At 57.1% G+C, this 27,817-nt stretch overlaps 2 protein-coding genes across 7 annotated transcripts; one reads left to right on the plus strand and one right to left on the minus strand.

Annotated features, from left to right (window-relative positions):
- Window positions 1–6,444: 6,444 nt before the first annotated feature.
- Window positions 6,445–11,511, minus strand: PTGES2 (prostaglandin E synthase 2). 6 transcript variants are annotated; one of them, XM_036102674.2, is made up of 7 exons: window positions 11,212–11,511; window positions 9,900–10,097; window positions 9,168–9,226; window positions 8,668–8,817; window positions 8,188–8,388; window positions 7,728–7,845; window positions 6,445–7,082 (listed from the first exon to the last, which is right to left on the minus strand). In XM_036102674.2, exons 1-7 carry the CDS (start codon window positions 11,479–11,481, stop codon window positions 6,960–6,962), a joined length of 1,119 nt encoding a protein of 372 aa, XP_035958567.1. In that variant the 5' UTR covers window positions 11,482–11,511; the 3' UTR covers window positions 6,445–6,959. The 6 variants fall into 6 exon arrangements, with proteins under 6 accessions (XP_035958567.1, XP_035958569.1, XP_077917943.1 ...); XM_036102676.2 differs by having other exon boundaries at window positions 8,668–8,813; window positions 11,212–11,508; XM_078061817.1 differs by having other exon boundaries at window positions 8,668–8,813; window positions 9,900–10,035; window positions 11,212–11,507.
- A 622-nt stretch (window positions 11,512–12,133) lies between these two features.
- On the plus strand, window positions 12,134–26,221 carry LCN2 (lipocalin 2). The gene is made up of 8 exons (XM_078061818.1): window positions 12,134–12,364; window positions 22,226–22,402; window positions 22,931–23,067; window positions 24,519–24,598; window positions 24,721–24,840; window positions 25,085–25,186; window positions 25,872–25,905; window positions 26,027–26,221. Exons 1-7 carry the CDS (start codon window positions 12,212–12,214, stop codon window positions 25,892–25,894), a joined length of 792 nt encoding a protein of 263 aa, XP_077917944.1. The 5' UTR covers window positions 12,134–12,211; the 3' UTR covers window positions 25,895–25,905; window positions 26,027–26,221.
- Window positions 26,222–27,817: the final 1,596 nt, after the last annotated feature.

Consider the following 27,817-nt stretch of genomic DNA (forward strand, 5'->3'; position numbering starts at 1 on the left):
CCCCTCCCAAAGATGTCCCTGTCCTAATCCCCAGAACTTGTGGATTAGGTTACACGGCACAGGGCAATCAAGCTTGCTAATCAGCTGACCTTCAAATAGGGAGATTATCCTGGATTATCCCCGTGGGCCCCATGTAATCACATGGGTCCTTCAGTGGGGGAGACGGAGCAGGAAGAGCAGGGAGAAGGCACGGGAAGGACTCAGCCCGAGGTCACTGGCTCTGAAGATGGATGAAGGGGCCACAAGTCACAGGGATGTGGGCGGCCCCTAGGAGCTGGAAGAGATGAGGAGTGGATTCTCCACCGAGCGTCTCCAGGAGGAACACGGCCCTGCTGACACTTTGATTTTAGCCTAGTAAGACGCATGTCAGGCTTCTGACCTCCAGCACTGTGAGATAATTTCCCATATTGGTTCAGTCACTGTGTCTGTGCTAATATGTTACACCTGCAGCAGGAAACAAACACACCTTTTTAGCTCTGCCCTTCCTTCATCTTGGCTGAGAAGAGCCTCCCCCTGGGTTGGGGTATTTGACCAGCGGGCACCTTGGGGGTGGGGGATGCGGGGAATAGTGCGGAGGAGGCGTGTCTCAAGATCCAGGATGGGATGGGCTCTGGCCCAGCCCCTGGCCCATCTGAGTGGGCGGCTGGCCCTGAAGCCCCGGCTGACCCCTCCTGCTCCTCCAGGAAGCCAAGCACCGTGGGACCCTCTCAGGCCCTCAGCTCTTTGCAGATGGCATCCAGCCTCATCCTCTGAGGTCAGAGCCTGGAGCAGTCTGGGGAATGGGGGCCGTGGGAGCTGCAGAAAGCCTGTCTGACTTTCCATGGCTAGACACTGGGACACTGGAAATCCCTGCCCCACTGTGGCTGAGGTGTGGCCTTCGGCAAGTCACACCACTTCTCTGAGCCTGTTTGTCCATTAGACGAAGAGAGAATAAGACTTGCCTGGGAGGGCTGTTAGAAAGTCGGAATGAGGGCGCCTGGGTGGCTCAGTTGGTTAAGCGACTACCTTCGGCTCAGGTCATGATCCTTGAGTCCCGGGATCGAGTCCCACATCGGGCTCCCTGCTCAGCAGGGAGCCTGCTTCTCCCTCTGACCCTCTTCCCTCTCGTGCTCTCTATCTCTCATTCTCTCTCTCTCAAATAAATAAATAAAATCTTTAAAAAAAAAAAAAAAGAAAGTCGGAATGAGGCGCCCCTGGCTGGCTCGGTCGATGGATCCTGTGACTCTTGATCTCGGGGTACTGAGTTTGAGCCCCATGTTGGGTGTAGAGATTACTTAAAAATAAAATCTTAAAAAAAGAAAAGAAGAATGTGGGGTGCCTGGGTGGCTCAGTCCGTTAAGCATCCAACTCTTGATTTCAGCTCAGGTCATGGTCTCAGGGTTATGAGCTCGAGCCCCACATCGGGCTCTGAGCTCAGTGTGAGTCTGCTTGCCTCTCCCCCACTCCCATGCGCACACGCTCTCTCTCTCTCAAATAAATAAAATCTTAAAAAAAAATGTGAAGCATAAATTATTTTTAAAAAATTGGAATGAGGGGCGCCTGGGTGGCTCAGTTGGTTAAGCGACTGCCTTCGGCTCAGGTCATGATCCTGGAGTCCCTGGATCGAGTCCCGCATCGGGCTCCCTGCTCGGCAGGGAGTCTGCTTCTCCCTCTGACCCTCCCCCTTCTCATGTACTCGCTCTCTCTCATTCTCTCTCTCAAATAAATAAATAAAAATCTTTAAAAAAAAAATTGGAATGAAATATAACATTGTGTGTCAACTCTACTCAAATTTAAAAAATAATAATTTAAAAAAAAAATGTTGAGGGGCACCTGGGTGGCTCAGTCGTTGGGCGTCTGCCTTCGGCTCAGGTCATGATCCCAGGGTCCTGGGATCGAGCCCCGCATCGGGCTCCCTGCTCTGCGGGAAGCCTGCTTCTCCCTCTCCCACTCCCCCTGCTTGTGTTCCTGCTCGCTATCTCTCTCTCTTTCAAATAAATAAATAAATAAATAATCTTTAAAAAAAACAAAAAACAAAAAAACAAAAAAAATGTTGAAATGAGACTGGAAATTGAAAGGACTGGTGCTTAAAACCCAGCTCCCCTTTCCCATCCAGGATTCCAAACACACAATAATTTCACCCTCAGTGCTTGTCATTCCAGCCTCCAGGGTCAGAAGGCTCGTGCGCGCCTCGGGTCTCTGGCATCTGAAGATAGCCAACCTGGGGGTGCGGTGGGGGAGCCCTTTGTGCCACAGGATCTGGCGAATTCTCTTCGTGTCTCCATCCTGAAGCTAGGCCCTTCCACGTCTAATCCTGAGGGGCACCACCGGCTGGGGCACACACAGGACTTAGCCCTCAGAGGTTCAAGGACGTGTTCCTGCCACCATGACCCCATTTTATAGATGAGGAAAGTAAGGCTGGGGGAAAAGTGACTTGTCCAGGGCCTCAGCATGAGTACGTGACAGGGCCTGAGTTGCAGGTCAGCAGACCCCTGGGCTTTGCTGGGGCTGCCCACCAGGAGGCCCAGGAGATGGGGACCATGCTTCAACCCACCTGTGGGGACTTTCACCCAGGAGCAGGAACTCTTTGCCTCGCCTCAGACAGGTGGCACCCAGTTTCTGGCTACTCTCCTGGGCTGGGAGGCCACAGAGAGCCTGGGAAGCGTTGGGCAGACCTGTGCTTGAATCCTGGCACTTGGCTGTGTGATCTTGGGCAAATCTCATGCATCTCTGAGCCTCCTCAAGGTGGGCACAGTACCTTCCTGACAGCTCAGAGGAGGAAGGGACTTGTCTGGGTTCATACAAAGGCTAAGTAAATGTTGAACTGAGATTCAAACCAGCTTTGTTGACTCTGAAGCCATATTCTCAACCTTGGCTCCCAACTGGGCCGCCCCCAATCCCAATCTCATTGGTCTGAGCAGGTTGGAATGTAGGGGAAGGGAGAGGGGAGCACCGGTGTGCTGGGCCCAGCTGCCCAGCTGTGAACATTGGTCCCTGCCTTCTGGGGCTGATGAGGAAGCTGGAGCAAACCAGCGAGGCCCGGTCACAGTGGCTGGAAAGACTGGCCAGGGCCGGCTACAATGGGGTAGGCCAGGCAAGAACCCAGGATGAGTAAACTGGGGGCAGGGAGGGCCAGAGGCCTGTCCCCCCGAGGGGGCGAGACAGACCTGGGCCTCCGGCTCGCAGCTTCCTGGAACGGCCGTTGGCTGGACAGCCGCCAGCCATCTCTTTAGGCCATTGGTCTCTTATCTCCCCACAGCAGTGGGAGATGCTGTCGAGAGAGGGGGCTAACTCCACCCTCGCTGGCCAGGGCGGGGCACCCCCTCCGCCCCAAAGAGCCCGGCCCCCCCCTCATTTTCCAGAGGAGGAAACTGACAGGACAAGGGGCTTGCCGGAGGTCACTAGACCCCCTGTAGCCGACTCTCTTCCCCGACCACACTGGCTTAGGTCAAGTGAATTAGTGTCCTATGGCAGGTGTTCCCAAGTGCCACAAACGTGGGGTCTTAAGACAAATCTGTTCTCTTCCGGTGCTAGAAGCTGGAAGTCTGAACTCAATTTCACTGAGCTGAGATCACGGTGTGCGCAGGGCTGGGTCCTTCTGGAGGCCCCTGAGGAGAGGCCATCTCCTTGCCCCTCTGGGTTCTGGAGGCGTCAGCATTCCTTGGCCCTTTCTCGAATCCCCCCAGCCTCTGCTTCTCATCTTCTCTTCTGGAGTCACACCTCCCTCTTACAAGGGATTGTGATTATGTTGGGTTTTTTTTTTTAAGATTTTATTTATTTGAGAGAAAGAGAGCACGAGCAGGGGGGAGCAGGAGAAGCAGGCTCCCCGTTGAGCAGGGAGCCTGAGGCGGGGACTCAATACCAGGACCCCGGAATCATGACCTGAGCCGAAGAGAGACACTTAACCGACTGAGCCACCCAGGCGTCCCATACAATCCAAATTTTTACTTAAACAAAGGAAAAACTTGCCTAGAGAGAGAGAGAGGAGCAATAAGACACTGTGTTAAGCTGCAGATGCTGAAGCCAGATCTGGGTTCAGATCCCACGTCTGCCACTTACTAGCTGTGTGACCCTGGGCAAGTCATTTAACCTCTCTGATGGCTGTTTGCTCATTTGTAAAATGGGGTTGCAAAGATTAAATAAGGTAAAATATAGAGTGCTTAAAACAATGCTTGCCATAAAGTAGGCCCCATCTGATATACATATATTATTTATAAAAATACATATATACATGCACACGTATGTGCACTATAAAGCTGCATAAAAAATAATCTAGAAGGCCATATTCCAAAAATTTTTAAGTGGTCCTATCTCTAGGTTGGTGGGATTGTAAATAATTGGCATCATTTTTTTGCTTACCTGAAAGTTTTATTCATGTCCAATAAACATGAATTATTTGCATAATCAAAGTGAAATCTTAAAAATTTAACAATCCAACAAACAGAAAAAAGCAAAGTGGAATCCTCCCGATTCTTGGAGTCCCAGCTGTGGCTTGCCCTCCCGAGGGAGACCTCCCTCACTCCCAGGGCAGAAGGATCTCGCTGTTCTCACGACTCCTCTCTTCTTGCTTCCTGGAGCTCTTGACCATGAGCTTCGGGATCCCGGCTGGGAACAGAGCAGGGAGCGTGTTCTGAGGACAGCAGACCCCACTGGCTGCATAAAACGCCCCCCACACGTCAACTGTGCGCATCGACTCTGTGCAGTCTTTCCATCTCTGACCACGCCAACCCGTGAAGGTTAACTGACTTTCAAGGGCTGGCCCAAGGATGAGCAAAGATGGGGCTTGCCCAAGGCCACAGCAGGTGTTGGCAGGGTTCCCCCATCCGGCCTTCTACAGCCATCAAGGCCACAGGCACATGCCCCGATCTGAGCGTGACCAAAGATGGGGCAGAGGTTATTGCCTTGGGGCCCTTTCCGCCGAGAGGTGTGACTTTCCCTGCCTGCCCATTTTCGGACCCCTCACCTGCTAAACCCATTTTACCGGTGGGCAAATAGAGTCCTTAAAGAACAAAGATTGTCCCGATAAGATGCAATGCTTAAGTTGGTTACAAGGTGGCAGCATGAGGCCTTGTTTCACATTCTCTACTGCCCTCTAGTGGTTGTGGGAAAATACACCCAGGGGCTGCCCCAGGAACATTTGGGGAAACTGAGGCAGGGTTGTCCTCTGGGATGGAAGAGGGGGGATACTCAGTGAAAGCAGCACGCTCGGTCGGTGTCCCCTGGGCCTTGGGTTGACTAGCCATTCTCCAGCCCCAGTCACGGGGAGCAGGTCTAGCTAGTATAGTCCTTGGACTTTCTTCAAGGAGACCCTTCGGTGGAGGAGAGGGTGTAGAGGGTGCAGGCGGGTGCCTCTCCTGCTGAGGCACGCTCTGGGATCCACAGGCCACCCCAGGTCCCTGGAGCAAAGGCCCTTCAGGACTTAAGGCCTGACTGATTCGGGGAACAGCATTCCGGACACGCTGGTGCTCCCTCGGCCTGGCCGGTGGGCCCTGGCGCATGCACGCAGCCGAGCACTCCGCAGCCGTGAAGAACGAGCCAGCGTGACATGTGCCCACGCGGACAGGCACCCGTGACGGGGACGAGAACGAGCAGGTAGCCCACCGGCTCCGCGGGAGAAACGGAGGCCGCTGCTTCCAAACGTTAGGCTGTTGGCCTCCAGAGGGCTCGCCAGGCCTCTACCTTATTTGAATGCTTACCATCACAAGGAGCATGAATTATTTTTATGTTTTTAAAAAAATTAACAAAATAAAAATTTAAGACTTTCTCGAGAGGCCTGGGGGAATGGGAGAGTCCAGCCAGTAGAGTTCAGCTCAGTGGCCACCTCTTGGGCCTCCGGAGGCCACTGTGCTCTTCATCTATGGGAACCAGGGGAACGGGGACCCCGACCCTGGGGGCTCTGCTCTGAACGGGGCTCCACTCACAGCGCCCACTCGCTCCCAGAGCTGGCTTTTCCCTGTCCCGGGGCCCCCTCCCCAGGCCTGAGACCGAAGCCCTGGTGCCCACCTGCTTCAGAGGTTCAGAGGTTCTCGGAACCCTGCTCCCCCGGCGTGTAGAGCAGGACTGGAACCACTCCAGCCCCTGCTCTGAGCTGGGCGTCCTTCTCCACACTTGACCCGCATCTCACGCTCAGACCCTCGCCATTTCCCCTTGAAGTGGAGGCTATCGTTATGCCCATTTGACGGATGAGGATATGGAGGCTCAGAGAGGGACATCACTGCCCAGAGTCCCACGGACAGCGAGGGGCACAACTGGACCCGAATCCTGGGACACCTCAGGCCTCCCTGATGCTTATCCTGTGGTGGTGTCCCGGGGTCCCTGTGACACAAAGCCTGTGAAGTCCTTCACCCCAGGCCTGACACCCAGTAAGCACTGGCCAAACAGTAGTTACCAGCAGGGCCGGGCGTGGCCTCGCTCGGAAGCCTTTGCTAACCAGCAAGCACACACAGCACTCACCCCACGACAGCCTCCAAGGGAGCAGCAAACCTTTTCTTTATTGCGAACATGACACCCAGTCCCGGGGGCAGTGGGAAGAGCCGGAACCAGGAGGAGCCAGGGATGAGATCCCTCATAAACCAGATTATTCCTACTTCCCCTGTCCAGGGCAGGAGCCTGACCCGATTCCCACCCCCAGGGTGTGGACAGAGAGGCCACTGAGAGTCCCAGAGAACAGCTGAAGCGCAGGGAGGCCCAGGACAGGGGGCAGGGGTGGGTCAGCCACCTGGGGCTGAGGGGTAGCCTCCTGTGCCCCTCAGGGGGGCTGTGAACACAAATCAAGCCTGGCTTTTGTCCCCCAGCGTCCCAGGGCCTCAGCAGGTGTCCAGTGCTAGAAGCTGGAGCGGGGGGAGGCTGGAGGGGTGGGGGCAGGCGGGAGGCAGAACGGTCCCGTCCCCCACTGCACAGCATCAAGTGCTGACCCAGCGGTCCTGGTCCCCGGCAGCCAGCGTCTTCTGCTGTCTTCCACCCCTCCTGGGACACTCAGGTCACTGGGGGGCCTCAGCGATGGCTTTCTCCATCCGCAGGTACCAGGGCTGGATGCGGGAGTGACGCATCAGGTCATCGAAAGCCTCCAGGCCCTCCATCACGCGCAGCACGCCATACACCGCCTGGGGGAGGGGTCAGAGGGGGGTCCATTCCTGCCCTGTCCTCCACGGGTTGTGTGCCCTGGGGCCCGTCACCTCTCCTCTCTGAGAGAGCTCACTAAACGGCCAATTTTGCACTTGGGGCTCTGAGTGAAGTGTGTGGGATTTCTGTAGGTTTTGCCTGCCCTGCACCCCCGACCTGTCTGGGCAACAAACTCCACCTCCAGAATTTCCTTTGGGAAAACGTCCTGCCCCACTCTCAGGTCCTGAGATTTGAGAAAAGGGGAACCCCACCAGCTCTAAGACCCAGACCTGGCGATCAACATATTCCACCCCGGCTTGAGGGATTGCTTCAAGGCTTGGCATTTAAGCCAGGCCAACAAGACACTGTCCCAGGACTTTCGCTGGGTGCAAGCAACTCCAAGGGGTTGAGATGCAACAGGTGAGGCCGAGCCCTGGTACTGCCACTTGGGCCCCTGGATCCAGCTGGGCCTGAAGCCAACCCCTCCCCTGAACCCGTCAGTGATGTGAACCAAGACAGTTCCTTGGATGGAGCCAGGTGCCTCCAGAGCGGGAAAGCTGGGAGATGTAGGTATTGCCTACATGTGGGCTTCCTCTGCCCAGACAGGCCCCTCAAGTCTGGGCACCCCCTGCCCCCACCAGACTCACCAGATCAGCCAGGTTCGGCTTCTCACCCCCCATGAAGGGCCGGTCTTTGCCCACGGCTGCCACCCACTTGTCGGCAGCCTCATAGAGGTCCTCACGGACGTCATCCTGGAGGTGGTGCCTGGTGGGGAAGGGGGAAGTCCATCGGGGGAACCCTCCTCCCAGGTGGGGAAAACAGGAAGGCCAGGGGGCCAGGGCTGCTCCCCCAGGGGCATCACACTTGCAAAAATCAGTTATCATCTGCCCCAGACAGGGAGGCCATGGCCAAAGAAGGACAAGAGACCTGACCACGAGAAAGCAACAGAAGAAGGCGTAGAGCAGACACCCAGGCCAGTCCGCTCCCCCTGGGGTGCTGGAGGCAATTGGAGTTCTGACCTTGAGCCCCCGGCGTGGCTTTAGACTAGGGGCTTGGGGAGAGCAGGCCCCCAGGTGCACACACACACGCACACACAAGCATCGTCACCTGCTCTTGAGCCGCTTGCTGATGAGGTACATGGCCGCTGCACCCATGTACTTGGCCACGGCACCTTCCAATGCCCCGAACTTGCCCTCCCTGACGATGTAGTCGAAGGAGGCCAGGGCCTCGGCAGGAGTGCGGTACACGTTGGGGGAGATCAGGTGCACCAACCAGTCATCCGCCCACTGCCGCCACTTCATCTCCTCCCTGTGGACAAGGGGGGGACAGAGGGCAGGCCAGGTGGGCTGCTGAAGTCGGGGCCCGGGAGGTGTGGGAGCAGGTGCACTGTCTAGACCGCACAGCGTATGGGTGGGAAACTGAGGCTTGAGTAGGAGTTCCTGAAGTGGACTCAGCCCTGGCCGTGGCCCCAGCCCTCCTGGTCTCCCACACTGGTCCCCCTTCACAGGGTCTCGCTCAGCCTCTCCCCCAACCCCCGGAAAGACGCTGCCCTTGCCGCCTCCAGGCACCTGCCCCAGCCTCACTTACGTCCTGGCCTCCTTCCCACCATACATGCGCTGGGCCTCCTTCTCATCCAGCATGAGCCAGTACTTGTTGCAGAATTCGGTCACCTCCTTCCCCTGGTCGTTCACAGCCTTCATGGGTGGATAGTAGGTGATGATGTGTTCCAGGGGCTGCCTTTGGGAGACAGCCAGAGTCTCACCCCAACTAGTTCTTCCTGTGGGAGGCTGAGCCGTCGCCTGCTTGGGGTGGATGTCTACCCCGACCTGACCCAGCTCCGGAGGGGAACCACGACCAACCCACGAAAGCTTTCTGGCCTCTTGTGGGTGCCAGAGGAGGTCCTGAAAGAGGGACTTGGGGCAAACACAGAAGCATCTCCGTGACAGAGGGAGATGTGCAGAGGAGAGGAAGGGGGTATTTCAGAGTACAATGCCCACCCTGCTCCCCTGGAGGAACCTGGGGGAGGCCTCCTGGGAGATAAAAGGGACAAAATGCAGTACCAGCCTGGGCCTCTAGGGGCTCCTTACCCGGACACCAGGTAGGTCTTGAGGGCGCTGATGATGACAGAGGAATCGTTCAGTTGTTGCTGGAGGACGAGAGGGTGGTTTAAATTGGGGGAGTGGGTCCTGGAGCCACCAGCAGGATCACCAGAGTTCTTTAAAAATAAACACCCAGGCATTCGAGGAAACTGGTCCGGTGGAACCCTGGCATTGTTTGTCCATCGCTGGGGGTTCATCCCCAAAATCGATGCCCACGGAGCTCTCCCCGCCCCACAGAACCTAGTCTCCTGGCTCAGGCCCATCCTGAGTAAGGGAGACCCAAGTGTGGCTAATGCGAAGGAGGGTGTGGGGAGGACCTAAGTTCTGGGCCCTGCCCACTCACCTGCCTGGCCTCCCAAGCATTGGCGGGGGCAGGGTGGACTCCAGAAGCTACACGCTAGGAGCCAAGGACTGGGCCAAGCATTTCCTGCCACTGGAGAGTATAGCCCTCTGTTGACTAATGAAGAAGCAAGCCCAGAGAGGCTAAGTGATTGGCCCCAAGTCATGTAACCAGTGAGTGGCAGAGCCCCACCTTGAGCCTGGACCACCCTGATTTCAGAGCTCACACCGTTGAGCTCTGTGATGCTCTGCCTCCCTTGGGCCCAGCTGGTTCATAATCCTCAGCAAGGTCCAAAGCGCCCACATTGTTCAGAGTTGCAGGGCCTGCCTCGGGGTACCACAGGCAACCCAGGACGTGGGGGGTTGCTCCCTGAGGCTCACCAAGCTCTCTCCTTCCTGGGCCAGCAGGATGGGCACCTTCCTGTAGGAGGAGAACTTGATCTCGGCCCTGCGCACAGGGTTCACTTCTACCACCTGGTAGGGCAGGGCGTGGAAGTCGAGGAAGGCGCGGACCTTGCTGCAGAAGGGACACGTTTTGTACTGGTAGAGGGTCAGCTGCAGGCGGCTGGACAGGGAGAGCTGGGCGGGGAGCAGAGGGAGGGGGGCTTCTGAGGCCTGGTGCCCGGCCCCACCCCCGAGCAAACTTCTCCCAAGGGAGTCTTCTGGGATGATCCTGAGAACATCAGGAGGAAGGGGGGTAGGTGGCAGAGAGAAAGGGAGACACAGGGAGGTGGGGAGCAGGCTCGTGCAGTGGACAGTCCATCCTTAAGAGCCCATACAACACCCTCCTCAGGCAGGAAGTATGGGTAGGATGAATCTTCCGGTCTCTGTTCAACATCAGACACCTCTCCTCTCCCTCCTGTCCCAAGAGGACATCACAACCCCCCTCAGGTGTGCCACCCAAACTCCCTCAACCCAAGGGACCCTCTGGATGAGGGGGCAGAGCCCAGCATTTGCCAGAGTGGGGTCTACCTCAAATCTCCAAGGGGGGAGGGTTGTATCTGGGCCTTGGGCCTGGATCTGCGAGTTCAGTAGGTGAGCCCCAGGTAAGCTCGCTGCATATTCATGTTTAAAAGCCACAGCGGCAGTCCACCTCCCTCACTATTCAGATGGGATGCTGAAGCTGGACCACCGGGGTGGGCAGAGACAGAGAACTCCACTCCCCTCCTACCACCCTGTTCCCCTGAGCCCAGGAAGGCGGCACCTTTGCCATCACTGGGCTAGGGGACACCTCCCTGCCCCTCTCTGTCTCAGGGCCTGGAATCTAAGGGTCATCGGTTCCCTAAAAATACTAACACTAATAAACAAATACACAACCTTATGATCTGAAGACGGTGGGAGGGTTTACGGAAAGTTCATTATTTCCCAGACGACAAAATGTTTACAAAGTAATAAACTCTGAAGGAGGCTTTCTTTCCCTTTCTTGTAATCTCCAAATCTTTTCATTAGAAAAGTCTAAAAACACGTTAGAAAACGACCCTAAGACGAAGACAACAATTCTAGGTAGCAGGCAACAGTGGCGACCCCATTGCCCAGATGAGGACGCTAAGTGCTCAGATACTTAAAACCAAGTCACTTGCCCAAGGTCACTGCCGAACGGACGGAAGAGGTGGTACCTGACCCCGCCAGAAGTCCCGAAGTTCGGCGCTGACCCCAGCACCCCTACCCGCGGCTGGGTGCGGCCCGGGCTTACCTGCGCGGCAGAGCGCTGGGCGCGGAGGTCCTGGGCGCGCAGGTGCCACCGCGCGGTGTGGTACAGCCCCAGGACGCCCCCCAGGGCCAGCGCCGCCGCCCCCAGCAGCCGCGGGCTCCCCTTGCGGGCGGTGGCCGCGGGGCCCGGGCCCCCCGCGGCTCCCGCGAAGCCGACCCGACTCTGCGCGGGGAGCCCCGACGGGAGGCGACCGCCCAGCCTCCAGGCCAGAGCGTGCCCGACCGGCCACAGCGCCCGCGCAGCCTGGGCCATGTTCGCTCCGCCGGCGCTGCGGGCGGGCGCGCGAAACGAAGACGGCCGGGGATCGGGCTCCCCTTAAAGGGGCGGGTCTCCATCTCCGGAGGGTTGCTAGGGGTGACAGTGACGCCGAGGGGGGAAAGGAACAGCCCTGGAGGGACTGGGCGTGCGTCCCGGGCGCCCGGTTTCCACGCACCCGTTGAGAGCCACAGAAACACACTCTGGGATGTCTGGGAGTCGCTTTTTAAATGCCCGGCTTCTGAACATGAGCTATAACCGTTCTCGGCGGTGACCCGGGCCGAATGCGGGAACTCGTCGTGTTGACTTTGGGTCCCAGCGTCGTCCGAAATGTGTGTTTATTAACTTCTATCTCATGCAACCAATCGAAAGAGATTGAGCCCTTCAGAGCGTCAGAAAAAGGGTCATAGCATCGGGTGAGGAGGGCCGCGGAAACAGCCGTACCACCGCTGCTGCCAGCGACTCGGGCTCTTTCTGCCCTCCCGCGCCGCTGCACTGTTTCTTCTGTGTCCCGAACCATAAAATTTTCCATACACACACCGGGGTCTTAGAGACCACGTGTCGCAGATTTCGCCCACGCGGTGGCGCCGGCACGCTGACCCGCAGTGTCCAGCGGCAGGATGCGCAGAGCGGAGGTGCCAGGCTGTCCCGCCCCTCTGCCGGGCTTGCTCGCCGTAGCTGAGGACACAGGCCCCCAACACCTAGGCTTCTCGGCGGGCAGCCCCGGATGGCCCCTCCCGGAGGCCGGGAAAGGAGCGGGGCTCGAGTAGTAGGCGGAGATTCAAAGACGGGTCAGGTTGTGGGCGGGGAGAGGCGGAGTCTGACGGCGGGGCGGGGACAGAGCTGGGCTCGCGGGAGAGAGCGCGAGAGCTGGACTACGGTAGGGACGGAGCTCCGGGCGTGGTGGGCGGGGCCTCACGGGTGGGGGCGGGGCTTGCGTCCGGCGGACCCGGCGGTCTCCTGGCGTTCTTCCTCTCGGTGCCGCTCCGCTCGCCCCGCGTTCTGTCCGCCGCCTCCACCTTCCTCCCGGCGCCCGCTGTCAGTGCGACGGTCGCCGCGTTGCATCGTCGCTCGGCCCTCGCGGCGCCCGAGCCCGCAATGTCGGGCCCCAACGGGGACTTGGGCGTGCCGGTGGAGGGGGTCGCGGAAGGCGAGGACGACGGCTTCGGGGAAGCAGGTGACCCAGAGGGGCTGCTGAAGCGCCCTTTGCTTTCTTAGGGCTGCCCTCCTGGGAAGGGGAAGCGGAGTCGGGCTGGGGGCTTGGAAGGGACCGCAGAGCCCTCCCACCCCTCGCCCCTGGGTGCGTTGCGGCTGCAGGCGCCGGCCGGGGATTCAGGGCGAGCACCTGCGAGTGGGTCCCTGGAAACCGCAGCATCGGAGAGCTGCGGCCAACCGGCCCCGTTTTACAGATGGGGAAACTGAGGCCGCTTCGGGATCACTCGCCTTTTGGCATTTGCTGCAGCCACTTCCTGCAGCCCCTGTGGAGATGGGGGCTCCTGAGGGGGTGGGGCGGGTGGGCTGTCTCGGCTTAGCAGGAGGGGCTGTCTGGGTGGGCGAACCCGCCCTGCTGAGTCAGCATCTCCTCCCACCTTTGCTGGTGTGACCCGGAGCCTTGGCGAATGTGACCTGCTTACAGAGCAGCCTGTTGCCTGCCCAGCACTTCGGGGGGTGGGAGTAGGTGTCGAAGGGAGGGATGTGGAGAGAGAACCATCAGCTGTTTTTCACCTTTTCCAGCCTGTTTCCATATCTGTAAAATAAGAATAATGATTAGTGTGTCCTGCATTGAGATGTGTCAGGATTTGGGGGGAAATTAATGAATGGGGAGAAGCTGGAGGCTAGAGAGGCTTGTGCCCTAGAGACTCCTATTTTTTGTGCACCTGGCAACTGCCCCACCTTTCAAACATAGAATGGAAACCCAATGACCAGCACCTCCACTGAAATACTTGGCAGAATTTTCCTTTGGTCCTCTTGGTCAAGATTAAGCAGGATATTAGGGCAGGCTCACTGCCCTTGGTTCCTACACTGCTTCTTTCTTCATTCATTACAGCGGGGGGCCTCCTCTTTCTGGCCAGCATTGAGCAAAGAGCCCTGCTTAATGCCCAGGGGACTTCAGCTTTTGACTTTGATATTCCGTTTGTATCTTTGTTTCTATTTTCTTAATTTCTGCTCTTCCCCTTCTCATTCTGTTTTCTTTGCATTTATTCTATGGTTTCTTTTCTAAACTTTTACTCAGGACACTTTGCTCATGCCTTTGCAGCCTTTCCCTATTCTAAAGCACACACTTAAGACTACGCATGGGCCTTGTTTGTTGTGAGCCCAGCCAGATATTCAATGTGTGCTTCACTCTACATCTGGTTGTCTTGCAGAGGGAGCGCTCTTCAAAATGTCTAGGCTGGGGGCACCTGGGTGGCTCAGTTGGTTAAGCGACTGCCCTCGGCTCAGGTCATGATCTCAGGGTCCTGGAATCGAGCCCCGCATCGGGCTCCCTGCTTGGTGGGAAGCCTGCTTCTCCCTTTCCCACTCCCCCTCTTGTGTTCCCTCTCTTGCTGTGTCTCTCTCTCTGTCAAATAAATAAATAAAATCTTTAAAAAAAAAAAGTGTCCAGGCTGCTGTTCAGCCAGGATTGCTTTTTTTTTTTTTAAGATTTTATTTATTTATTTGAGAGAGAGGGAGAGGGAGAAGCAGACTCCCCACTGAGCAGAAAGCCCAACCTGGGGCTGGATCCCAGGACCCTGAGACCATGACCTGAGCCACCCAGGTGCCCCACGAGATTGCTTTGCTTTTCAAATAGATCCTGCTCAAAGTCCACTCGGGCTACAGGGAGATCACAGGAAGACCAGTCACCCCTCCTTGCCACCCTTGTGGGGCGGCAGCCCCCTCTCTGCTCTCCAGCAGGGGCTGAGTCAGCCAGCCCCTTAACTTTTCTTGGCAGTAGTCTGACTCTAGTCTATAATCTCCAAGGTTCAGAAGTCAGCCCTCCACCTTCCCCATGACTCTAAAATAGGCTTCCCTGGGCAGGAGCTGGAGGAAGCAGCTCCCTCCCACTCTGCTCTTAGGGGGGATAATTCATAGATAGAAGGGGAGAGGCTCTGGTCAGGGAAGGGAAGGACCCCAAGGCCCTTGAATACTTGGCAAGACCCTTTGGGAGGCCTCTTTCCCACTGCTCCTAATATGGCACAAGCCTCCCGCCCCCCCCCCCCAACAGGGACCGCTTGGTGTGCACTTGGGAGCCTGTGGGGAGCCTCAGCCATGCAAGAAGGGGAGCATCATGAGGCAGGACAAGGAGGAGACACCAGGAGAAGGCCAAGGCTTCCACACGCAGCCACAGTACCTTCCAGGGCACCCAGAAGCCCTGCCTGGGACAGAGCAGAGCTTTGATAACCCTCCCCTGGGGAGGCTAGGAGCTCTCTGAGCAGCCCGGCTGCAGCTGCCCACACAGGCCAGGCCACCCAGAACCCTGGGCCCCTCCTGAAATGAACCCACGTCCCTTTGTGAGCAGATCTGTGGTGTGGGGCACACAACAGGTGGGGCCCCGGGTGTGGGAAGAAAGGGTCTGTATGGATCGAGGGGACTATGGCAGACTGAAAAATGGCCCCCCCAAAGATATATGCATGTCCTAGTTCCTGGAACCTGTAAATACAGCTTTATTGGGAAAAGGAGTTTTCGCAGATGTGATTAAGTTAAAGATTTTTTTGTCCTTATTACTACTTTTTAAAAATGTCTTTTTTTTTTTTAAAGGTTTTATTTATTTATTTATTTGAGAGAGAGAGAATGAGAAAGAGAGCACATGAGAGGGGAGAGGGTCAGAGGGAGAAGCAGACTCCCTGCCGAGCAGGGAGCCCGATGCGGGACTCGATCCAGGGACTCCAGGATCATGACCTGAGCTGAAGGCAGTCGCTTAACGAACTGAGCCACCCAGGCGCCCTTAAAAATGTCTTAATGGTTAATGTACTAATGTCTGATTTTCAAAGTGTATAAATTAAATGTGTACATTACTCTCTCCAAAAGCAGACAGAACAAGCTATTTTTTTCTTGGTATGGCCCAGATTTTTTTCCTTTCTTGAAGACTGACAACGTTCTAATTCCTGATTCATTATCTGACAGAGTGCATTTGGTTTTCAAATTTCTAAGAGAAGAAGAAAATTATTCTCACAACTCACCAGTATTTTAATAGTAGAAGGCAAATATTCAAAACTAGTGATTGGTCTTTCCCTTCGTTTTCTTCTCCTTTTTTTTCTCTCCTTTCTTTGCCTCTTGTTATTCCACCTTTTAAGTGAGTTGCGATTTCAACAGGAGGAGGGCATCCCAGATTACCCGGGTGGGCTGTGCGTGTCATCACAAGTGTGAGATCACACACACACAGAGGAGAAGGGAAGGTGAAGGCAGATGTTGGAGCAGTGGGGCCACAAGCCAAGGAATGCCAGCAGCCACCAGAAGCTAGGAGAGGCGAGGAACAATCACCTAGAACATCCGGAGGGAGTGTGGCCTTGCCCACACCTTGATTTTGGCACAGTGAACTTCTGATTTTTGACTTTTGGCCTTCAGAATGTGTTAATTTAAGCCAAAGGTTTGTGGTGATTTGTTGCAGTAATTTGATGATCTGGGAAATAATCAGCCTATCCAGAAGATGCTAAAAGTAGGAAATTCACTGTTCGGAGAGGATGCTCTGGAGAGGTCAAGGGTATGGCTGAGTCAAGGGACCTAAGGACGTGGAGGAAGAGGTGGCCCAAGACAGGGGTCTCCAGAGGGGTGGGGGAGGGGGAGGTGGCCCAGGATGGGGGGATCCAGCAGTGTGGGGAGGTAGCTATCTCAGTCTATAACAGAATACCACAGACTAGATGGCTTATAAACAACAGAAATTTATTTCTCATGTGCATCTTGGGGAATATAGTCCATGATATCGCACGCGACAGAAGGTAGATACACTTGTGGGAGGCAAAGCATCACTAGAAGTTGAATCACTATGTCGTACACCTGAAACTCATGTAACATTGTGTGTCAACTATACTCAAATAAAAAAGAATTGTTTTAATTTATTTCTCACAGTTCTGGAGGCTGGGATGTCCAGGGTCAAGGCACTAGCAGATTCAGTGTCTGGTGAGCGCCTGATTCCTGGTTCATAGGTGGCTGCCTTCTCACTGTCCTTACGTGGTGGAAAGGGTGAGGGAGGTCTCCGGGGTCTCTTATAAAGGCACTAATCCCATTCACAAGGGCTGCACCCTCCTTATCCAATCACCTCCCAAAGGTCCCCCCCTCCAAATCCTACTGCATGAGGATCAGCTTTCAACATAGGAATGGGGGGCGGGTATGACACAAGCATTCAGGCCAGGGCTCAGGGACCAAGGTGTATGGGCAGAGAACAAGGAGCCATGGGACAGTCCAGTCCTGGCAGACCCGGCTAAGCAATTAGGGAGGGACCCTTGCAGCTGCACTGACCTGGGGGGGCGGCCAGTGCCCACCCAAAACCTGAAGGACCCTGGGCCCAGAGAGAGCCACCCAGACCTGTGCCCTGTGTCCTCTGGCCTCTGCAGAGGGTTTGGTGCATGTTCTCGGCATTTCCTCCACCCCCGCACCAGCCTCCTGGCCCCTTACCTCACTCTCCACTGGTCCCAGTTGGCACCTTCTCATGAAGCTGGACATGCTCTCCCTTTGGGGCCTGACCTCGTCCTTCACCTGTCACACCTGTCTCATGACCCCCTCCTCCAGAGGGAAAGGCCCAGCCACAGACCCTACCACATGTGACATAAGCACGGAGTGTGAGGAGGAACCACTGTGACCCCGACCTTCCTCAACCTGGGATGAGTGGGGAGGGGCAGAAGGGCTGGAGCCCTACCCCCTGAGCTCCCAGTAGGACCTCGAAGGAGCCTGAGTACCTCTCAGACATTTGTACTCTTTTCACCCTTCCAGAACCCATTCCCCTGCCCCCTGGGCTGGGCACCCTCTTGGTGGGTCCTGGGCTCTCGGGGTACAAAGGAGAATCTGCCTTTTGGGAGAGCCAGACTTCTCACACAAACTACCTTGGATGCTGTCCTGCAGAGGCCCCAGCCAAGGGCCTGGCAGGCAGGAAGCATGGGGGTGACCCCGGAGTGGCCAAGGTGGAGATGCTCTTTCCTGGGGTGCTTGGGGCTGCAGCCCAGGCAGGAAGGGTGCAGAGCTGGGAGGAGCCGGGTCTTGGCCAGCGCCAGGACCCTGCCAGGAAGAGGTGCCTCCTGCCCAGCTCCACAGGAACCCAGTGTCTACCCACCACCTGCTAGATGCCTGGTGCCCACTGCAGGCCCTGCCCAGAGCAGTGGCCTCCAGTCCCCACTGTGGTCATCATGGACCCTCTAGCCTGCATGGGAGTCCAGGCCCCAGAGAGAGAGGCAGGAGCATCCAGCTAGGAGGCATGCTTGGGCCAGGTACCTGAGGGCCAGACTGAGGAGGCAGCCCTGGGCCCAGACCTCATATGGCAGGGCCTGCAGGCCCCTGCCCAGTGGGCCCAAAGGACCTTTGCATAGGGAGGAACTCAGTGGGTGTTTGTGGGAGGTGTAGGGAGGGGCTGCCTTTCAGAGCCGTTCCATAGGCAGGGTCCCTGCCAGGTGGAAGGGACAGGAGCCAGGAGATCCTTGAGGCTCCCTGGTGAGCCCTCACATGACAAATGGGGTCTGGGGATTGGAAAGCTGCTTCTGGAAACCAGAAACTCAAGCCAAGGCTCTGGAGGAGCAGGCCTTCCCCTTCCAGGGTGTTTGGACCCGCAGTGGCTAAGGAAGGCTCATCTCTGGACACTGAGTTGCTGAGGCTGTGACTGGTCTCCTGGGGGCATCTCCCCAGCACTCAGGGGGACCATGGTGTGGACCTTCTGTCTGGACTCTGGCCAAATCCAAGGGCTCCAGGGTAGACAGGACCCTGAAGGCCACATTGCTCACTCATGTGAGTCCACAACACGTCACATAGAAGCCTTGGGGCCAAGTCCCTCCTGGGAGAAGCCAGGGCTGGGCCTTCCAAGTCCTGCTCTGGGTCTCTGGAGCAATGGCGGAAACTGAAAAGGCATCCACACCTGTGTTTCTCTGTGGCAGGAAGCCAGGAGAACTCCCCTATGGTCCCTGAGTGCTGAATCTCAGCTTGCATGAAGTGGGTGGACATCTTGACCTTACCCTCCCCCCACAGCCCTGCAAGAACTCCTCCCTTCCTAAGGCCCAATGCAGCGGGCACACCCAGCTGGTCCCCTCCCCTCCGGCTCCAACCAGCCCAGCACCCACATCTTGTTGGCTAGGATTGGCCACAGCTTGGCCTGATCTCTGCAGTAGCCATGGCCATGACCGTCCTTGGATCCCCACAAAGTATGGCTGGGACACAGCACGCTGCTTAGCCTCAAATCCGTGGACAGGCCTCGTCCCCTTCACTCTGACCCCTCCCTCGGCTCCTGGGCTGGGTCAGCAGAGGGGCGAGGCAGCTAGGTAAGGAAGGGGCAATGAGGTGGCCATCACCAGCTGTCAGCTGAGGCTGAGCCCACACAAAGATAAGAACAGACAGATAAGGCCGGTGGGCCCGAGACAGGCCTGGAGTCAGCACCACAAGAAGACTGGGTTTGCTCAGAAACTCCGAGATGGCCTCAGGTAGAGACGCCGCCCCCTGTGTGTGCCTGGCCTCTGTTAACACAAATTCAGCTGAGTAATTTAAAACATCAAATTGGATTTATTGAACGAGTCATGAATCAGGCAGCGTCCCATCTAGCAAATAGAACGGAGCTTTGTTGAGCTGCAGAAAAGGAAAGGTTTTTGAAGGTAGAGAAGGAACAGGAAAAAGGAAACTATTATCAAAGAGTCCATTGTTTTAGGCAAGGTCACGCTTTTTTTTTTTTTTTTAAAGATTTTATTGATTTATTTGACAGAGGGACACACAGCGAGAGAGGGAACACAAGCAGGGGGAGTGGGAGGGGGAGAAGCAGGCCTCCCGCCGAGCAGGGAGCCCGACGCGGGGCTCGATCCTAGGACCCTGGGACCTTGACCCGAGCCAAAGGCAGACGCTCAACCACCTGAGCCACCCAGGTGCCCCCAAGGTCACCCTTCTAAGGGAAATGGAAGGGGTCTCTCCGTAAATTTCGTGGTGCTGACCCAGAAATTCCATGTGGGCTGGTCAAAGGTTACATTGGGGGAGGGCAGTGCAGGGGGCCCGAAACTGCAATTGGGGTAGACGTTAGGTTTTGGCTTGCTGTTGTAGGGCCCTTAACATAAGTGAATCCATTTTGGGCCTGTGGTTTTCTTTTCAACACCTCACAGCATCTGCAACGCAGCTATCTTTACAGAAGGGAAAACTGGCAGGGGTGGGGTGGGCTGGGCTGGGCAAGGGTGGGCGGCACCTCGGGGGTCAGGATTCTACTGAGGGCCCCTGAGCCAGGCCTTCTCCCTTCTTGCAACTGGCCCTGGTTTTCTCAGGCTGCAGACCTGGCCCTAATTCCTCCCCACTCCGTACCCTGGTGAGCAGGGGTTGGGGGGTTCATACCAAGGGAGCATTGGCCACTCTACCTCATGACTGTTCAAGTCTAGAATATTCTGTCCAGTGACAGAGAGGCACTGCCTCTCCCTAGTTAGGGACGCTGCTCCGTCCCTACTGGGGCTCCCTCTGTCAGTCACCCTCCTATCCAGCAGTCACTGCAAACTCAAAGATACCTTTTAAGGTCAGAGAGGGAAGCAGAGGTGGAGCTCCTGGGGCTGTGAGTGGCGATGAGAGGGGTGAGAGGTGGTCACTGGCACCTTCAGAGGGCACGTGGGCTTTGGTGGCAACATCATTCCTCCAAAGTTTGCTCATCCTCACTTCCTGCTCTTTCATCACCCTGACAGGCCTGAGAGGGCGGGGGTCCTCTGGGGGACTTCCTGGCGTCAGGGAGGTAGAGGCTGCCCCCACCCCCCATCTCAGGACCCCCAGAGTCCCTTCCCTCAGGGCCTGCCTACCTCCCAAAGCCCAGATGAGGGGAGCTGGTTCCCTGTAGCAAGTAGAAGAGCCAATGAGGCCCCGGAAGTCATCAGAGGCCAGTGAGCCCTCAGTTCCGCCTCAGGTCAGGCGGCTCTCCTGGTGACTTCGAGGAGACACTGCCCAGGGGCTGGGACCCTTCACTGCCTCCCGTGGACAACCAGGCTCCCATGAGGAAATTGCTTCCCTCCAGGACAAAGCTGGGATCAGCCATGACGGAAACACTTCCGGGGGCCCAGGTCTAGGCCGCTGGGCTCCACAGCCCAAGACTGTGGCCAGACACAGCAAATGGTGTCAATGCTGCCTCATGGATGAGGCTGAGTCCTTGCACTCACTGTGACCCAAAGTACCTGGTGTCCAGAGCAGCAGGGTAGAGAGCCCCCCTTTAGGCCCCAGCCCCCCAGCCTGCTTCACCCAGTGCATGGGGCATGTCCTTCATTGTCTCCCGACCAGGATGGAGCTGGGACTGCGTACTCAGAGCTCTGATTTGTCAAACTGTCTCATTTGTGGCTGGGAGGCCCAGCTTGGGGTCTCTGTCCACGGGGCCCACAGGAGGGGCCGAGTCCCTTAGGGGTCAGCTGAGGTCTGGGTCCACCCCTGCTGGTGGGCTGTGGAGGAGGGGAGGAACACTGCCGATAGGCCTTCACTGGGGGAAGGGTATCTCACCCTGGGCCAGGGCCTGGTGTGGGGTCCCTGGGTGGAGGCCAGGATCTGGGCTCTATGAGCCCAGGGCACATACTCTGTCCTTCCCTGCCAGGAAGGTCCACTTTCAGCTGCCTCCCCTTTCCTGGAGGGAACCAGGAGGTAGTGATGAGGTTTTGGAATAAGTGAGGTTCGGTGGGGTGAGGTCCAGAGCTGACGACCAAGAAAGAATTTTTTTTTTTTTTTTTTAAGATTTTATTTATTTATTTGACAGAGAGAGACACAGCAAGAGAGGGAACACGAGCAGGGGGAGTGGGAGAGGGAGAAGCAGGCCTCCCGCCTGAGCAGGGAGCCCGACGCGGGGCTCGATCCCAGGACTCCGGGACCATGACCTGAGCGAAGGCAGACGCTTAACCGACCGAGCCTTATAACTGGTTATAACAGTTATAAGGACATTTAATTGTATCTACATTTCCTTCTGGAAGCTAGGTTATTGATAGAAATGCTTTGTTCTTGTAGATTGCTAAGACATTTGTAAACTGAGGGAGACTCGTGTCTTGCAGGATTGTGATCTCTAGAAGTTAAGTATTTGTTTTTCCTTTCCTTAGCTTTAGGGCAGCCAGGAGTGCCTGAGGAAAGTCACATATATCCCGTGGGGGGGGGGGGTTGTGGGGTGTCAGCTTCTGCCTTGTCCTCAGCTTGCCTTCTGTCCCCTCATCAGTAGCCCATACTCTGTTGGTGCGAAGCGTTGTCTGCCTTCATCGGGTGCAGGAAGGGGGCCTCTCGCATTTACCCCACCCTGGGCTTGGGCTGAGCAGAGGCTCCTAGAGGTCAGGGATGACAACTTGTCCAGATTGGAGACGATGGACCACACACAAAGGAGTCCTTGTCCCTGCCAGAGATGTGGAGGTCTGGGGAATGCCCCCTCCCCCCCTCCCTGGCCTTCGGGCCCCTCATCTTGCATAATCCTGACCTGGGGGAAAGGGACCGAGAGCTTGCCAAATGTTTCAGCCTGAGTTGCTGGCAATTGCCTCACCTTTCCTGGATTTGGCAAAGGATAAATTCGCTCCACCCTGGAGTGAGCCATTGGCCAGGGGACCATAAATAGGGTCCCCCAGGGGCAGCCTTCTCACTAGCTTCTCCTCTTCAGCTGCCATCTGGCACACCAGTTTTCCTAAGCCCTGAAGTCATGGCCCGAGGTCTCCTGTGGCTGGGCCTTGTCCTGCTGGGGGCCCTGCAGGCTCAGGCCCAGGACTCTCCCCCAGAGTTGATCCCAGCCCCATTTCTGATCAAGATCCCCCTGCAGCCTGACTTCCAGGATGACCAGGTAAGGGGCCTGGAGGGGCAGAGTATGAACAGAGGGTGGGAGAGACAGAGTTTTAGGGAGAGTGTCAGGGCAGGATGGGCTCAGGCTTCAGCTCAGCCTGTCCCTGGGTCCCCTGATGGAAAGCACACCCCATGGCCCCATCTCCACCCCAACTTTGCTGACAAGAAGGTCACTTGAGCAGAACTTCCCAGGTCCACAATCCCTTCCATAATCCCCACAGTTCTTGCAAGGTGGGAACATCTTCAGGCCTCCTGCATGATGAGGAAACAGGATCAGGGACTTCAGCTGGCCACTTGCCGAGGGTCATCCTGTCCCTACCAGACTCAGGGCTCTCTCCTGGCCTGGTGGCCCCCAGCTCCTGCGGCCGCATCAGCGTAGGCCTGTGTGGCCAGTCGGGGTCCCTGCTGCCCGGTTAGAGGAGCTCCTGGTTCCTGGTCAGGCTGCCTAGAGGTACCTGCAGGGACGGAGCAGTAGGGGCCCCCAGGGGCCGTTCCTGGGCTCCGCCTATCATCGGCCCCCCCCCTGTAGTTCCAGGGAAAATGGTACGTCATAGGTGTAGCAGGGAATTCAATTAATACAGAAAAACGAGCCCAGTTGAAGATGTACACCACCACCTACAAGCTGAAAGACAACCACAGCTACAATGTCACCTCCACCCTGATCAGGTGAGAGCCACCACCTCCTGGGGAGGGCATGGGGGTCCGGGTGGGGGGACCGTCCTGGGGGTCCGAGAGGCAGACTGATGTCAAAGCCGAGGGGTGACTGAAGCTGAGGTGGACATTCATCCTTTTGCTGGGTACCAGATCCCCCGGCATTTATCCCTTCCGTCGCTCGCTAGCTCCACATATATCGGTAACTTCAGCGCAGACACACAGACAGTCCTAGGGGAACGAGATGGAGAGAGCAGGGGTGTGCTAGAGTGGGAGGAGGGTCACTGGATCCAGCCTGGAATCCCACCCAAGGCTTCGTCAAGGGCTTCCAGAGAGGTGGTCTCTAGGCTGGGCCTTGAGGAGGGAGCCAACTCCTTCAGGAAACCATCACATGGGTGCCCTGAGCAGGGGCTGATGAACAGCCCAGAGGGGGGCAGTGGCCACAGGGGCAGGGTCCTCAGACACCAGTACCAAAGGGATCTGGTGACGAGCGGGTCTGGCTGCAGCAGGGAGAGGAAAGAGGGAGGCTGGTCAGTCCCAGGTGGGAGATGACCAGGGTCGGGGCAGATGAGGACCTAGAGAGGAGAGCCAAGGATTACCGAGCTCCTATGGGTTTCTGACTCTGTCACTTGGGGGATGAGGCTAGAGCATTTGTGGTGCAAGGAACAGAAGAAGGGCAGGTTTGGGGAGATCAGATAGGATGCACGTGAGAGGTCAGGGTTGGCCCAAGAGCTAAGGAAGTCCCTGGCATTGAGCAGACTGGAGCCTTGGAGGGTGAACCCCACAGGAGAGGTTATAGCAGGAAGCCACAAGATAAGGGTAGGGGATAAATCCCTGGGGTGGGGGGGGACCCCGAAGAGGGAAGGACAGTAAGGTGCTGGAAGGAGAGTCAGGTGGCTCAGGACAGAGCAGGCAGGGACAGGCAGGGATGGGTTCAATGGGGAAAAGCCAGACCCATCGGAGCAGGGTGGGCTGTCACCTTTTTTTTTTTTTTTTAAAGATTTTATTTATTTATTTGACAGAGACACAGCAAGAGAGGGAACACAAGCAGGGGGAGTGGGAGAGGGAGAAGCAGGCCTCCTGTGGAGCAGGGAGCCCGATGCAGGACTCGATCCCAGGACCCCGGAATCATGACCTGAGCCGAAGGCAGACGCCCAACCACTGAGCCACCCAGGCGCCCTGGGCTGTCACCTTTTTTTAAAAAATATTTTATTTATTTATTAGAGAGAGAGAGAGTGTGTGTGTGTGTGTGTGTGTGTGCACGCCCGAGCTGGCGCAGGGGCAGAGGGAGAGGGAGAGAGAATCTCAAGCCGATGTGCTGAGCACAGAGCCTGACTCGGGGCTCGATCCCAGGACCCTGAGATCAGGACCTGAGCCAAAATCAAGAGTCAGACACTTAACCGACTGAGCCACCCGGGCACTGCTGGACGGTCACCCTCTTACCCACCCATCATTTGCTTCCACAGGAACGAGCGCTGTGACCACTGGATCAGAACTTTTGTCCCAAGTTCCCTGCCTGGCCAGTTCACCCTGGGCAACATTAAGCGTGAGTCCTGAGTGGGGCGGGTCTCCAGGGGGCATAGATGCCGACCTGTGGGGGCTGGGGAGGAAAAAACTGTTTCCCGCACCGGGCCAGGGTGGGCTGACCCCTCACCGGCCACCCTGCAGGTTACGTCGGAGTGCAGAGCTACACCGTGCGGGTGATGGCCACCGACTACAACCAGTTTGCCATGGTGTTCTTCAAGAAAGTTTACAAAAACCAGGAGTACTTCAAGATCACCCTCTATGGTGGGTCCTCACCTACCGCCTCTGGGACCCGGCTCCTGCTCACGCTGGGGGAAAAGAGGCCCATCCCACCCAGCCCCCAAGGTCCCCTTTACTCTGAGCCCCTGGGAGGTGGGTGAGGTGTCTTCCCGCAGGTCCATCCCCACCCCCACCCCCGTCACGAGGAAGGGCTCTGAGGCCTCGTTCCCATGTTCAACAATATTTATGGAACATTCGCCTGCCCACTCACTGACCATCTTGACCATAGGGAGGACCAAGCAGCTGCCCACTGCTCTGAAGGAATACTTCACCAGCTTTGCCAAATCCCTGGGCCTCACCGATGACCACATCATCTTCCCTGTCCCCACTGGTAACTGCCAGCGACGGAGAGGAGAAGGGGACATGGGGACTGTCCGGGCCTGATGTTGCCTCACGAGGGAAAGGGGGAGAGGGGAGACTCAGGCCCCTACTGCAGTCACTGGAGCCCCTGGGAGCCACTTTGGGTTCAAGAAGACCCTGACTCACCCAGGGGTCTGCGGGGTACCCAGCAATGTGGGCCCCAAGGATTCCTCCCTGACAGAGAGCCCGGGTCCAAGTTTCCCATCTAGTTGCCTGGCCATGTTCCCCTCTACCCAGGTCTGCTTGTCCTGGGCTAGCACCCATTTTGCCCTGGGGCTTGCTCACCACTGACTTGGGAGGTGCTCAGGTGGCCTGGCCTGGCCTTGGCAGGTGCCTCCCCAAGGCTGCCGGGGCTGTCAGGACTCAGCAGGGAAACAGGCAGAAGGCCTGGTGCCCAAGTAGGCACGTGGCTGGGCCTCATCTGCCTCCTCTGGAGAATGGGTGTCACCCAGCTCTGCTTGTCCTCTGGCTTCTCTCCCCATCCCCTGCCCCCATCATCCACCCCTCTGCTGCATCATCCCTGAAGGGAACCCCCAAATCTTCTGCGGCTGGCCAGGCTGGGGCCCAGGGCAGCCCAGGGGCTGCACAGGGGCCCTGGAGGTCAGGGATCCCCCCACACACACTCCTGCCCATGCTGACCACTCTGTCCCCCACAGACCAGTGCATCGATGATAAGTGAATGAGTATGCGGTGAGTATGGCCCAGGAAGGGGCTGATGGGAGCTAGAGTGCAGTGGGAGGGGGTCCCAGGCCTGCCTTTGTCCCCCCTGCCCAGCACTGCTGCCCTCTTTATTCCTCTGACTCTCTTTTAGGTGTCCCCTGTCTCTCTCCACCCCATCACCCTCACGCTGACCTCTGCCCAGGGCACCGCCCAGCTGTTCCACCGACCCGGACACCAGGAGAGAGCCCGGAGACCCTTCTCACCACACAGCCCACCAGCTGCTTCCCAGGCTGCCCTTCTGATGGAACCCCTCCTTGCTTGCTAAATAAACACATGCCCCCAGGTCTTCAGTCTGTGCTCCTTGACCCCTGGGCCCTCAGAGGGAGAAGAGCAAAGGGCGGGCTCCTATTAGCATCACTCCCAGGGACATGGCCCCCAGAGAGGGATGGAGGCTGCAGAAGCAGAGTCCAGCTCTGACTGAACACTTGTGGCTCCCCACTCCAGGCCCAGCCCCAGACCAGCAGCAGCCCTCACTGGCCCCCACCTCCTAGCACACTGATGAACTGACACCCACGTTCAGCCCCATGCAGCAGGGCCAGGGAGCTGGAGGGGCTTGGGGGGGCTGAGGTACTGTCATCCACACTTCACCAGGACCCTGTAGATCCTGGAAGACTGCAGCCAGGGCAAGAGGGGTGCACAGTGGGTGGGACAGAAGCATGTCCAGCTTGAGGCTGTGCCAGGCACAGAGGGCCACCGGAGGTGGTCCCCTTTCTCTCTGCCAGCCCCCTGTGGGTCCACTGGTGGGTGGCAGCGTCCACATTGACCCCATTCTGAGTTCTGTCCCTCACCCACGTCTCTCCTCTGTGATGACCTCTGGATCACCAGGGGGGCAGGGCCAGGGGAGGCAAAGAGGAGAACATGCTGCCAGGAATCCAGATTCCAGAAGACTTGAGGGCTCCAGGCCTATACCCACCGCCTGTGTGTGGGGCCTGACCAGCCCCTGTCCACCCCTCTGTGTCTGCATCACACACCTTGAACTGTATCACACATCATTGTACACTTGAACTCCCTCCCTGGCCTCTTCTCCCCTTGCAAGGTCAGAGGCCAGAGGGGGCGAGGTTCTGAAGAAACCCAGGCTTATCCACCCCAGAGACTTGCACACTTACCCTCAGGTGGTGGGGCGGGGGGGGGGGGGCATTGGGAGAGGGTGGGATAGTGGGAAGATACTGGAGCTCTGAGCAGTCCCTAGCCTCAGCCCTGAGGGGGCAGGACAAGCCTGCGACCCAGGGCCACCAGATAGGCTGCAGCCTTAGAAGTCTGGATCAGGGGGCGCCTGGTGGCTCAGTTGGTTAATCGGCTGCCTTCGACTCAGGTCATGATCCCAGATTCCTGGGATGAGCCCCGCATAGAGCCCCACATCTGGGCTCTCTGCTCAGTGGGGAGTCTGCTTTTCCCCCTCCCTCTGTGTTCAATCTCCCTCTCAAAAAAAAAAAAAAAAGGTGGTCTGGGTCAGGTTCCAGGAGGAGATCAGCTTGCTGCAACATGGGCTGAGGGAAGAAGGATGGAGGCTCTGCCCAAGCCCAGAAAGACCCACACTGAGAAGGGCACCCAAGGGACTGTGGGCCAGGGCATCACTAGCTGGCCGAGGGGGTGGGAAGCTGCACCCAGCATGCCTGGTGCTTGGGCTCCACCTCGGACAACAGAGACAGTTTCTTTGCTTTGGCCCAAGCCATGCAGCTTCCTGGCGCCACCTGGGCTTGCCAGGTCTTCCAGGAGCAAACTCTTAGGCCACAAATGGGCTTTGTGTTTCTTCCCAGGGTCACTGGGTTTTATTAGTTTCCTATTGCTGCTATAATAAATTAGCGCACCCTGGCATCTTAAGAAAACACACATTTATTCTTTTACAGTTCTGAAGGGCAAAATTCTGAAATCACTTTTACTA

Source organism: Halichoerus grypus, chromosome 14, assembly GCF_964656455.1.
Source record: "Halichoerus grypus chromosome 14, mHalGry1.hap1.1, whole genome shotgun sequence".
Classification (NCBI taxonomy): Eukaryota; Metazoa; Chordata; class Mammalia; order Carnivora; family Phocidae; genus Halichoerus; species Halichoerus grypus.

What these genes read in the sequence shown, in the direction of transcription:
- LCN2 (XM_078061818.1), top strand. Translation starts at nt 12,212, where the DNA reads ATGGCCCCTCCCGGAGGCCGGGAAAGGAGCGGGGCTCGAGTAGTAGGC. An exon ending in AGCGCGAGAGCTGGACTACG is followed by an intron (nt 12,365 to 22,225) that starts GTAGGGACGGAG and finishes TCTCCTCTTCAG; the next exon opens with CTGCCATCTGGCACACCAGT. An exon ending in CTGACTTCCAGGATGACCAG is followed by an intron (nt 22,403 to 22,930) that starts GTAAGGGGCCTG and finishes CCCCCCCTGTAG; the next exon opens with TTCCAGGGAAAATGGTACGT.
- PTGES2 (XM_078061815.1), bottom strand. Translation starts at nt 11,481, where the DNA reads ATGGCCCAGGCTGCGCGGGCGCTGTGGCCGGTCGGGCACGCTCTGGCC. An exon ending in CCCAGGAAGGAGAGAGCTTG is followed by an intron (nt 9,227 to 9,899) that starts GTGAGCCTCAGG and finishes CTCGTCCTCCAG; the next exon opens with CAACAACTGAACGATTCCTC. An exon ending in AGCAAGCGGCTCAAGAGCAG is followed by an intron (nt 7,846 to 8,187) that starts GTGACGATGCTT and finishes CTTCCCCACCAG; the next exon opens with GCACCACCTCCAGGATGACG.